Source organism: Cyprinodon variegatus, unplaced genomic scaffold (assembly GCF_000732505.1).
Source record: "Cyprinodon variegatus isolate N-32 unplaced genomic scaffold, C_variegatus-1.0 Scaffold173, whole genome shotgun sequence".
Classification (NCBI taxonomy): domain Eukaryota; kingdom Metazoa; phylum Chordata; class Actinopteri; order Cyprinodontiformes; family Cyprinodontidae; genus Cyprinodon; species Cyprinodon variegatus.
This window is the reverse complement of record NW_015150626.1, coordinates 896633-909502: the sequence shown is the minus strand read 5'-3', so window position 1 is coordinate 909502 and position 12870 is coordinate 896633. Positions and strand designations below refer to the sequence as shown.

General features: G+C 38.2%; 1 protein-coding gene across 6 annotated transcripts in view; it reads left to right on the top strand.

Moving 5' to 3' along the window:
* Nucleotides 1-2181: 2181 nt before the first annotated feature.
* The window catches only part of letm1 (leucine zipper-EF-hand containing transmembrane protein 1), a 15204-nt gene continuing 4515 nt past the window's right edge, over nt 2182-12870 (top strand). Inside the window, exons 1-12 of one of the 6 annotated variants that reach the window (XM_015378500.1) lie at nt 2182-2323; nt 2529-2666; nt 4174-4377; nt 4470-4589; nt 4746-4877; nt 4989-5147; nt 7341-7469; nt 7723-7755; nt 9119-9253; nt 9388-9581; nt 10671-10703; nt 11260-11416. In XM_015378500.1, coding sequence (XP_015233986.1) covers nt 2246-2323; nt 2529-2666; nt 4174-4377; nt 4470-4589; nt 4746-4877; nt 4989-5147; nt 7341-7469; nt 7723-7755; nt 9119-9253; nt 9388-9581; nt 10671-10703; nt 11260-11416 — 1512 coding nt within the window. In that variant the 5' untranslated portion in view covers nt 2182-2245. The remainder of the gene's footprint in view (nt 2324-2528; nt 2667-4173; nt 4378-4469; nt 4590-4745; nt 4878-4988; nt 5148-7340; nt 7470-7722; nt 7756-9118; nt 9254-9387; nt 9582-10670; nt 10704-11259; nt 11417-12870) is intronic. The other 5 variants (XM_015378501.1, XM_015378503.1, XM_015378502.1 and 2 more) reach the window with 5 other exon arrangements.

Here is a 12870-nt window from a genome sequence, read left to right as displayed (position 1 = left end):
GGTGAGCAAATACTTTTGGCAATATAGTGTATGTATATATATATATATATATATATATATATATATATATATATCTCAGGGCTGCAACTATTTTTGCAATTAATTGATAATTAATCGGATTGCAAAAAGTTTCTTTGAGAAGAATTTTTACAGAATCAAACCAGGTGAAACTAAAACGTTTCCACTTGTGAGTTCTGGATAGAGCATTCACCTTACTTCAAGCCCAGTGCAAATACTCCTCTTGTTGTAGCTAACGTCCAGCAGACCAATAGAAATGCATCTTCTCTCCTCCTCATTCTAGAGGAAAGCCCGCCCCCAGAAGTGTAGGTAATGTTATGTGTAAAACATAATTTCTAAAGACTGCAATGTTTAAAACTCCATCTGAAATATAAATTTGTCAAAATAACCAGAAAAGAAATAATCCATCTATTCCGTCTGAGAAAACGAAACGGCTTCTCTCAAACTTTACATTTCTAGCTTGTATTTTTTTTAAATTTTTATCAACAGAACTTGTTCTTCGTCTGCAACAACTATGTAACAAAATTCACTTCATATTAACCCTCAGTAACTTTGAACCTGGTGCATATTGCGAACAACAGTCTACATTGCAGTAAAGTTTTGGCTAATTATTTCTCTTCTATAACCTTCTGCCTCTCTATGCCTCTAATGTGTTTGTGGACATTTGTTATATGTTTCATAAAGATTTTTTTCTGTAGGTAAAATCTTAAAGGTGCTCAGAGGAGAATCATTTTGTGAAAGAGGCTACAGTTTATGCTGAAATTTAATGACTGTTGAGAAAAGGAGAAGTGGCACAATTGGGACTTTTCAGTACTAAACTATAATACCACCATCGCTTATATATTTTATTGTAGTTTATAATGAAATTCATGCTAATTTAAATCTTGTGGCCTAATTCAGATTAAAGCTTTTACCTACTGATTAAGAGCTATGATGTAAGAATATATTTAAAATCTAAAAAATGTTTTTGCAGTAGGAAATCATTTATTATCTATTTTAGGAACAGATATATTGTGGTTGTCAGCAAGCTTTATAAATCTTCTCACACACCCTGCGGTTGAAGATGAATTACTGGCAATGAAAAACACTTAGAGATGTGAAAATGGTCTTACTGAGTCTTACTTCCTATTGTGCGTTAAATACTCAGTTTTTTAACTGGGTCATCACCAGTTTGCACTTTAATAAGACTCTAATAGTACAAATAATTCCAACAGATATTAGAGTAAAGTTTCAGAGCCTGGAAAAATTTTAAAAAACTGCTTCAGGTAATCAGCAGCTACCCTGATCTCTTTGGTGAAATAAAGGAAATGAGGCCTCATGTCAGAGTTGAAGCTTTCTGTGACCACGGGTTCCCCTCTCTCTTAGCAGCACCACCCCCTCTGCCTCTTTTCAAATGCGAGAACCTCCTTCAGTGCGCATGTTCCAAAACCCATCTACACCCCATTCATCTAACCTGGAATGGCATTGCCTCCTTAATCTCCTCCTTTCGGCCCTCTCTTCAGGGCTCTTTCCATTCTAGAATGTCACCCCTGCCTCTGCTTTGATACCCAAACCTCCAGCGGATGATATACATGTCAATGGGCCTGCAGACAAAGGGCTTTTCACTTGAGATGGCCTAAATCCTTCATCCCACTGCCCCACTGAAATGCAGGTGGAAGGACAGAGAAAAAAAAGACTCTTGTCGTGGTTTTCTCGCCTCTGGACGTTTACTGTGTCTCAAGGCAGTCAGGAAGCCACAGTTGGACAGCTGTACAATGAATCGGAGCAGGTCTGGCTCAGGTCGTCTTTACCCAGAGGATTGTTCCGCTCCAGGCTTAATTTGCACACTTCCTGTTGTAGAAAGAACTTTTTAGGCACGGATGTCCACTGTTGCCTTTTTACAGCCCTATGAAAACATAAAAATAAAAAAGCAGCTGTAATTATGCATGGAAAGCGGAGAGTTAAAATAGCTGACTCTTAAAACTGTAAAGGAGCTTTTTTCTTCATGCCAAAAATGTCCTCCTGTTTCTGTTTGACTTTAAGGGACAGATCCTGCCCCCTGCTGGATTTCTTTATAAAATGCAGCATTGTTGAGCTAGAAAGCTGCATCCAGTGAAAGCTTGTTAAAATATATCATCATCAGACTTTGTGCTCATTACCCTTTTCTGAAAATGTTTTGCAGTTTCTCAGAACATGTGCAGATGTCTTCAGACTGCTGCCTTTCCTGGTCTTCATCATCGTCCCATTCATGGAGTTCCTCCTTCCTGTGGCTTTGAAGCTGTTCCCCAACATGCTGCCTTCTACCTTTGAAACGCAGTCAAAGAAGGTAACAAAAGCTGATAATTTTTTTTCTCAGGTCTTTAATACATTTGATTGGTTAACTTAGAAGATCTTATTAATGGAATCATATCAATGTAGGTTCAGATATTCTGCCAGTTGCTTTTTTTAAACACTTTATTAAAAAATCAAGTTATTTAGTGTCGTCTTCGTTGCTGGAAAGGGAAAACATAACATTTTTGATGTGCTTTTAGGAGGAAAGATTGAAGAAGGAGCTCAGAGTGAAGCTGGAGATGGCCAAGTTCTTACAGGACACCATCGAAGAGATCGCACTGAGGAACAAGGCTGCTCAGGGCAACGTGACCGAGGAGTTCTCCACCTTCTTCCAAAAGGTCAGAGTCCAGATCCAGATGGCTTCTGGTTGAGACGAAGCATAGACTGTGAATCAGGCAGCATGCAGCTTTTCGTGCATGTACACAGACGCAAATACAAATTCTCTGTTTGAATACAAACAGAGGATTCTAGAAACATAGACACTGATATACTTTTGTTTACACTTTGGGATTTTAAGCATAGACTTATATTTTAGTTGTTTTTTTATGTGACAAACCACTGTGGTGTGTAAATGTAAGATATATTGGTCAATATGGTGAGTTTATATCAAATACCAGGCTAGCATCTTGCCTTCAGTAGCCACCCAGTATACAGTTTCCTCCTGAAGATTGGGAATGCAGATAGAACGGCTTTTATACAGTGTTATACAGAGTTAATTAAATAGAACTGATACAGACAGATTGGTTAAAAGTGTTCTGTTTAGTGGACCTTTCATACAGAATGAGGTTTTTACTGAAAACATTGGCTCTGCGTGTTTTTATTTGCTGCTTTAACTAGCATGGTTAGTTAAAGCAGCAAGGAAGAAAAGACTGGGAGGAAGAAACCCAAGCCAACATGGTGGAAAGGGCAGATTGAGAATTTCTAGATTGCAAAAGAGCCCCGTTTCCACAGCAACCATAATCGCAAACTTGGGTCATATTCTTAGACAAACACTAACTTTTCCTTCATTTTGCTTCCTCATCTTTCTGGCTTATGACTGGATGACCCGCTTTCTGTTGGCCATATGTGCATCTATCCCTGCTTGTTTCTTGGTGCTACGACAAACTACTCCTGTGTGGCACAAGCTATAGAAAATAATAGGTTTCCGAGCCTGGTGTTGTGTGCACCGCCTCCTGTCTGAAAGGAGGAGCAAGTAGCTGTAATAGGCAATTGTTTGCACAGTGTCATGAAATCTGCAGCAATCCCTCACACAAATTATGCAAAGTTGAGAGGACGTTGTTGACAGAAAAGCCGTGTTATCCATCATGAAAGAAAAGGAAAGCCAGCAGAATAACTTCACTCCTAAGTATGTTATAATTACAAAATCAACATATGGAAAATTAACAATGCTAAGAGCTGCTTGTACTTCAGTAATGTTGAGTAATTTAGTACTTGCCATGTACTTACATTTTTAATGCCTTTTATCACAGCTTTGGTGTTAAATGAAGGATAAAGAGAATCTACTGCTTTATGCAGAACAAAAGTCAGCCAAAAGCTACTAAAGGCTTTCTGGTTGGGGTGTTTGGGGAGGCGTTGATAGGATGATAAATGGAGTTAAAAACAGAGCAATCCTTGGAGAGAACCTGTGAAGGGCAATCAAAAGCTTGAACTAGCAGTGGAGTTTTTCCTTTGAGTAGACTATAAACATATCGTATCGAAGCTCTGGCTTTATGTTTAAAGTTCAGTCCTGAACTTTAAATTTTGAACTAAATGTTGGTAGATTCATACACCCAGCAGACCTACTGGTACCTGACTGTACTCATTACCTGCACCATTCAAAATGGTTTCCTTCCATTCTTCTTGTAGATCCGAGACTCTGGAGAACGTCCCAGTAATGAACAGATCATTAAATTCTCCAAACTGTTCGAGGATGAGCTCACTCTCGACAACCTCACCCGACCTCAGCTGGTGGCTCTCTGTCGCCTCCTGGAGCTTCAGTCCATCGGAACCAACAACTTCCTCCGCTTTCAGCTCATCATGAAGCTCCGAAACATCCGTGCAGATGACAAGGTATGGGCTTCATTCAGCTATATCAGCATTATCTGTTGTTGCATAATGATTTGGGGCGATGCTTTTAACACCCATCTCTCCAAACCCTCCAGCTGATAGCAGAAGAGGGAGTAGAGAGTCTGAGTGTGAATGAGGTGCAGGCAGCCTGTCGGGTCAGAGGCATGAGATCTCTTGGAGTCACAGAGGAACGACTGAGGGAGCAGCTCAGCCAGGTAACAGAAACAAATAAAAATAATTGTTCAGATCAGCAGCTTTACTGTTTCTACTCAAAGAAGTTTTAAATACTGAAAGAACAGGTTGATCTAGATCATTTAAAGGGTTTCTTCCAAAGAAATCAGTGTAGGTCATCTTCTGATGCTTGTTTGCAGTGGTTGGAGCTACATCTGAACCAACAGATTCCCACATCTCTGCTGCTTCTGTCTCGAGCCATGTACCTGCCAGACACTCTCTCTCCAGCTGATCAGCTCAAAACTACTCTGCAAACTCTCCCTGAAATGGTGGTATGTTGACTACCCTAGTAAAAAAGGAGATGGATCCAGTTTGTAGAGGACTTTGTTAGCTGTATATCAGGAATTTACATACTTTTGGTAATGGCTACATTTAAATTTTAGACCAAAGAGGCTCAGTTAAAGGTGGCTGAAATGGAGCTCTCCAAAGTGGACAACAAAACCAAACTGGAGACGATGCTTCAGGAGGAGGCAGCGATACTCCAAGACACCAAGGATCGGGAGATGGAGAGGCTGGCTGATGCTGCAGAGAAGGCAGCCAAGGTAAAGCCCATCATAACACCTTTTTAAATATGTTTTTTAGGGTGACTTTTTCTTTATTATTCAACGTTAACATAATAATGTTGATTTGAGAAAAGGTTCAATCATTTCAGATGAAAGAATTGGATGGGCGAATATTTTGGGTGAGGTGTTTTTGTTATTTATAACACCTTTATAAAAGGTTTGAAAGCTCAAATAAGATTTAATAAATGTTGTTTTCTTTTCAATTTTACAGTGCTGTTTGTTTTCAGCATAACCATAACTTGCTCCTTTCTGGCTTTATATGACTTATTCGTGTCTTTCTGTCAAGTTTTAGTGTAAAATGATTATTAAACAAAAACTGGAAAATCTTAAATATATTTTCCCCCATTTTCCAGCTCAATCTAGATGGTGTATTTGACTTGTCTTTTTAGCAGAGCTGGTTGAGTTATTTAGGAGACTTATTTTACGCCTATAACAAAAACACCAATATCCAATTGATTATGTTAAAATGAGGTTATGTACTCCAAGTGTCTGCCATGTTAGTCTTTAGGTCTTTTTTGAGCCTAAATAGAACCCCAGCACTGGGTGTGATGAGCAGAGATAAACAGATGTGCCGCCATCTCCTGGCAGTAAAGCAGAACTACCAGACAGCCTGAAGGTGGCCACTGATGCAGCTCCTGTACTAAATGGCCGAGGACAGACTTGTGTCCTCGCCAAGTATGTTCTTGAGAAGAACACAGGAAAGTATGGACTTGGTGAGAATAGGAGCATCCAGCATAAATATGGACCAATTGGAACAGAAGCATACTTGTGATGTCACCACACGCTTGGCTTGTCTGGAGCTGCATTTCACCTCCTTTTAATAATAGTCTCTAGATAATAAGAAATTCTCACCTTTTTTGTTTGGGTGGGGGAATAATAATTAACACAGTCGGATAAAAACAAATCAAATATACATTTTNGGTGGGGGAATAATAATTAACACAGTCGGATAAAAACAAATCAAATATACATTTTACAAAATAAAACACAAAAATTGGCATCAGAGCCAGCGGTCCTTCACACACAGCTATGCCAGGAGAGGGCTGCTGCAGACGGGCTGCGGTTAGCCTCAGAGCTCCGCTGGTTGAGGCGGTCCTCTCAACATCTGAACTTAAAAAAAACTATGCACTATATAAGTAAATGGGCCTTATAGTGACGCTTAAAAGTGTAATATTCTCGCCTTAAATTATCTTAAAACGCACTAGAACAATGGCAAAACAGAAGAGAACATTTAACTTAATACTCTGAGCTGTGTGAGCGCTCCCCTGGAAGCTGCTGCTGCCGCGGTGCATGCTGGGACAGCTTTCAATCTCAAGAATGGACAAGTCTACTGATGCATACTCTGTAAAGAGGGAGGGAAAACGAAAACATCCGGGGACTTTGTCTGTTCTTGGTCTTCTTGTTCTTGTGAATTGGAAGAGCACTAGGGCTGAGGCTCATGGCCTTTTTCGAGTACACGAGCACATGAGAACACAAGTACAGATGTTGAGAAACGGCCAGTAAGTCCCCTCTGTGCTGTAATGCCTCGCTGTACACCGACAACTCTGAGGATTGGTCTTCAAAGCATCACTAGCACTATAAGCAAGGACATGTAATTCAACTTCATAGGGACATCGGAATGCTTTAGCTCTAAGTTTAGGCTATTTTCCCAGTGAAACTCGAGTTTTATCCCTTTATCCCAGTATAACTAAAATCAGGGTTTTCCAGAACTGAAGCCTGATTTGTCCCTTATGGACCTATTGTTGCTGCACGTTCCGGGTCTTTGTCTCTATTAAAAAAGCCATTTGTGTTTCGACCATCTCTGGGTTTATATGCAGCAGCCCATTAGGTACCATCACAACCCCATAGCATGATGCTGCTACCACTATGCCCGTCAGTTGGTACAGGTTCTGAGGCCTCATCTTTACTCATTCAGACTCTCTCACTATCCAAAAAAAAGTGTCCAAAAAGAGTTTCACTTTTCTACACAGTTGCGGTGATATTAGATCCATTTTTTTTGTTGTTTTTTTTGCTGTTAAATAATCAGCCTATTAGATCCAGGCAATATTATTATGGGTTATTGACATTAATGCAATTAATGCAGCCCAATGATGACCTCAGTGTCCTCTCCAAGATGTTATTCTGCTGGTCTGTTTTTCATGTTTGATGGTTTAATCATATTAAATCCTGCAGGAGGATGAGGTGGAGCTTGAAGCCAATGGGGTGAAGCGCAGCGACGCAGAGCCAGCATCATTTCAGGCTAACAGATCAGCTCATCTGGAGACGCTGAGGGATACAGCTCCTGTTATTGAGGTGAACAAGGTAATATCATTAAATATTTATTCGAATTTGTAGATTAAGTTTTGGGAAAGTGTAGTTGCTTAGTGTTTGTAGTCTCACATCTTTACTTTCATGTGAATCTGATAAAGACATTTTTTCGTAGTATCAGAGAAGTAGAACTTTATCAGTCTAGACTTAAAGCTGTTTTTATTGTCGGCCCCCGGATTGGATGGTTAAGGTTGTTTTGTTCTCACACTTATCTGTTGTGATCTTTCTGTTTGGATTTGTTTAACAGTGTGAACAGTGGCAGATGATTCTGCGTTTCCAGGTTAGGTCTAATATTGCTCCTCTGACAGACATAGTATTTTTATTTTCCTGAACCCTGTTCCATTTTGGGTTGATCAAAATATGCAAATCATTTTAGCATTTCGTTCCAGTAATTTAGGGTGGAGAACAGGTGATAATAAATGGATAAGTCTGAATTTTAGACTTTATGTAATTTCCTGTTTGTAGGATAAAGTCAAAGTTGGCTTTATTGGTAAATTTTTAATTCTATGAAATGCTAAATTTTATTTGCTGTTCTGTTTGACCTATATCTAGTAGCGCCGCCCCTTCCTTTCCTTTCCCTCTTTCAGTCCGTCTGTTCGGTAACTGGATGAATGTTTTCATTTTCCAGCTTTTGTCAGTAGATTTCCTTCCCTCTTGTGAAAACGTATTGACTGGTTGTGAACGGTAACCCTGAGTCCTAACAGACTTTCTCCCTGTCGGTGTTATTGGTTATCTTGTTTTTTTGTCCTTATATTTTGTCATGTTAGATAAAACCACTGCATTACAGCTGCACGTCACTTTAAATCAGTGGTTCTCAACTGTTCAGGGTTTGGAACCCATCCTCACCCTTTATAATAAGCCAATATGGTTTCACAAAAGAATTTCTAACCTGATATCTTATCTTACTGACGTTGATTTTAACCGAACCTATCTTGATGTTAAAAGAGGTCAACATGTTGCTTACAGCCTATTATATTCCACTGACGTGTTTAACATAGTTACCGTTTTATCAACTGATATGTCAAAGGTTTAATGTTGTATTTTAATTGTGGTTTTCCAGCAATGATAACCCTTTGACTAATTTCCATTCAACAACATCTGCAGCTTTTATGTAACATCTGTATTTACACAGAGACTTAGCTGGATTCTATTCACGAATTTCCTTAATGTGAATCAGAATAGAGGGGGGAGGAGTAAACAATCATTTTAGGTGTTTATTTCTTAGAAAAATTATAATTTTATCAACAAAAATTTTATAGACGAATAAAATCAATCACAAGTATTACTTTATGTTGATCCGTCACATGAAATACAACATTTAAAGTTTTCTGATTGTCATGTGACATGCGTGTTTGAAGAGGATATAAATACCTTTATATAAATGTGTCTGAACTTGATCAGTGTTAGGCAAACAGAAGAGGAGCAGCTGAACCCCTCCACAACCAATCATATTAAACTACCTTAAATACCTCTGAATGAGCACACCAAAATAAACCTTTAAAATAAGCTATTCTCTTCACTCAGAGATTTTTTTTTATAATAGTGACTTTTGCTGTAAATAATGTCCCTAGCAGGCTGCCATCATTTTATGAAATAGATCTTCCAGGCAGAATATCATCTCTGATCCTTTCTTCATGTTGAAGGATGAGGAGATAACCAAAGAAGAGATTGACCTTCTGAGTGACGCCTGCTCTAAACTGAAGGAGCAGAAGAAACTGCTTACCCTGGAGAAAGAGGAACTGGAGGAGCTGAAGGATGATGTCCAGGAGTACAATGAGGTGCCTTTAGGAAACATTTTAAACTTTGTTCAATTTTTCAATATTAGATAAGTTGCATATATATTCGTTGCTATATTGTATTCTAGGGGATATTGTTCAGTCGTTATGCATTTGTGTGCATGTTTCCCCTCCAGGATCTGGAGGAGATAAAAAAGGAGTTTTCTAAGAGCGGACAAGAGAAAGCCTTAGAGGAATCGAAGGCCAGCCAGCGTTTGTCTAAGAGAGTCACCCGCATGATCGGTCGCATTGATAAAATCATTCTGGAGCTGGAGAAGGACAAAGTCATCCTGGATGGGCAGGTGGACAGCGGAGCCACTCCGCCTGTTGGGTAAGAGCTCCAGATCTGAAAGCTGATCCGAATTATCAAATCAGTGTTAAAAAATGGTGGAGACTTCCGTTGATTTATAAAACATTAGTTTTAATTTGAATTGATCATTTTTTTTAGTTTGATTCGGTCAGTATCATATTTCTGTTGATCATCATCCTCCACATAAGGTGCATTTTGACGTCTGGGGTGAACCATGGTGGCTTTCTGGGTCCATTCTTCTCTCTGTTGTTTCCAGAACATAACCCAGACCTAAATCTGAGTACCATCCTAAAAATCTACCTCAGAAAATACCTCTGGACCAAATAATCCATCTTCCACCCCAACTATTGGGTGGAGGCTGCTAAACATTCTTCACTGCTGAACATTCCCAACATTTTGACTCTGATTTTAAACTCTGCTGTTGTACCTCGGTTCAAAAATTAGTTTCGATACTTTTGTTTACAAAGGCAACTTTTAAATTTCAGCCTTTTATATTGATCCAAATTCATCATTAGATTCTCCATGAGAAATCTAGAAAATTAATGACGTTCAGACCCCCACCTTAAGCTGTTTGTTGTTTTTTGTTTTTTTTCTGTTCAGTGATTTTAGCCGGTAATATTTTAGCATTTTACAGGATCTATCTTTTAAGTTTCGACCTAAAGCAGTCGCAATGCCTGAGTTAGGGCAAGGGAATAAATCTTCTTTAAAGAAAAAAAGATTATTAGGTTATTTTTGAGCCCTTTCTCATGTTTATCTACAACCGCTTGTTAAAAATGTTTATATTTGACATTTAGGGTGAAGCATGGATTCAGAGGTGCCTTTTTTTAATAAGTTATGAAAAGAAAAACAGAAGATAAATATGAATATTTTTCAGTTATCTCTTCTGACTCTGAAGGGATTTTAAATCTGTTTGAGTGGAGCGACCCTTTGGGTGTCTGTCGCCAGAATTTACACCAGCGGTTCAGAACCCAGATTTCAAATGCACCTTTATCTTTTTTTTTTGTTTTGTAAATCCGTAATGGAGATGACAAAAGATAAAAATCAGTTAATTCATGAAAACATTTACAATCAAATGCCAAATCCAGTCCTGATTCATTTCAAATTTTGCAGATTATTCTTTACTAAGTATAGCGATGCTGCAAGGTAAGCTGAGCTGTGTTAAACCATGGCTGCCTGGCTGACTCTGGCACTGCATCGTGGTTTTTCATGGGCTGAAATATCTCGCAGACGATCGATCTGATACCGTTCCTAATTTCAGAACTACACCAGAGCTCTGCCACAGGTTGCTGTGTTTTGGAAATGGCTTAACGGCATTGATCTGCTGACTAAATTAGTTGAATCAAAACGAAATTCTTTTACTGCTTGATTTCAAGCAGTAAAATTTCATGCTTTGTGTAAAAGCATGAAAACTTCTGCATATCGTTTCTTATGTAACGTTGCAACCTATGTTTGAAACTTATAAAAAATAATAATTAAAGCAGCAAATCAGACTTAAAGGAAAACATAAAGACCATGTTTTCTATTTTATTTCAGCATGGACTTAATTACTGACCAAATCTGCTTGCTTAATCAGCAAAGCTAATAAATCAGTCGGATCGGTGTGATCTGGGAGACCTTAATGAACTAAGCTAGTTGAGTTTTGGACATCTCCACCACCTTTTACACTCTCTCCAAGCCGGTAACTGTTTCCTGTATGCAGTCTTTTCTACGCCTTCAGGGAGAACCTGATCAGCATCGACGAGCTGATCAACGTCATGCGGCAGATCCAGAATATTCCAGAGGACAAGCTGCAGAGGATTGCAGAATCCCTGGATGACAACAAAGACGGAAAGATCGACATTGACGACGTCATTAAAGTAACATCAACACTACAACATTTTTACAGCAAACAGTACCTTACAAAATTATTCATACCCCTAGACAGATTTTTCTAATTGTGAACCATTAAAGCCCTAAACGTTTTGGACATCTGAGACAGAACAACAAAAACAGTCAGTAAAGCTGAAGGAAAAACATACATTTAAAGAGAAAATTGTAATTATTTTTTTGCGATAAGTTTCGATAAGGCATTTCCCATTTACTTCCTCAACCAAGTTAATTCTGCAGCTTTTTTGCAGTTGAATAAGGTTAATTCTTTTACATTGAACATAAAAAAATCAAGCATTTAGAGTACATAAAAAAAAAAAAAAAACTTTATTGCATTTTGAATAAATTGCAAATGGCAAAATGTAAATATATAATTACATACACACAACCATGTTTCTGTATCCTTGTGGTGACTTTCCATTGACTTCCATTCATTTCTAACCTATTTCTACAGCATAACAGAGATGCACCGATCACTGATCCGACACCTCGATCAGATTTTGGCCCCAATATTGACCAATTAGTGATATCTGTAATTTGATATCGGAGATTTTACCCAGTGCTCTTTACATGGAACCATTATTCATTTCTTTATGCTCCTTATTTGTCAATGAATGATATAAAATACTTTTATATCTGTCCTACTATATCTTTTTGTTACAGTGTTAATGTCAGGCCTTCTATCACATGGAAAGATATACTGTTCATTCATGAGTTGAAATCAGATCGGATTAAATCAGAACAAACTGAATCGGTCCATCTCTACTAACCATAACCCTTAAACTAAACCTAAACATTACAGGTAGGGATGTCCCAATCTAGTATTAATATCAGGTATTGATCCGCTATTACCCAAAAAAAAAAAAACATCTGACATTTAAAATCCCCAATATTTTGATGGAAACACTCTGCTTCTGTTAAAGTTTCTGTTACTCATTGCTTAAATTTAGATGGGTCAGTTATTTTGATACATTTTGGTTAATTACCTTTGTTCCTTATTTTTGTAATATTACTTCATCAAGTCTTTTCTAACATTCTTCATTATAAAACAAGTAATAAAAGCTGGTATGATTCGTGCTAATATCGTATCGAATCAATATCCTTATTGGTCAAGCTGCAATACCGGTATCATATCGGAAATGAAAAAGTTGCATCTGGACATCTTTAATTATGGGTTTATACCTAATCATAACACAAATCTAATTTCCATTCAGACTTTAGTCCTAAATCTTATCCTAAGACATCAGAGAGGATTTAAAATTTTTTTTTTTTTTTACCTACGGGGACCAGTGATTGGTCTCCATATATCGACAAAATAAACCACCTTTTCAAACTAAAAACCTGTTTTTCTCAATTACCGTAAATTCTCTAATATAGGCCCGGGCCTTTATTTCACTCAAGTACATCGCGGTCCAGGCCTTTATTGGATAGAGGCCAGTATTAG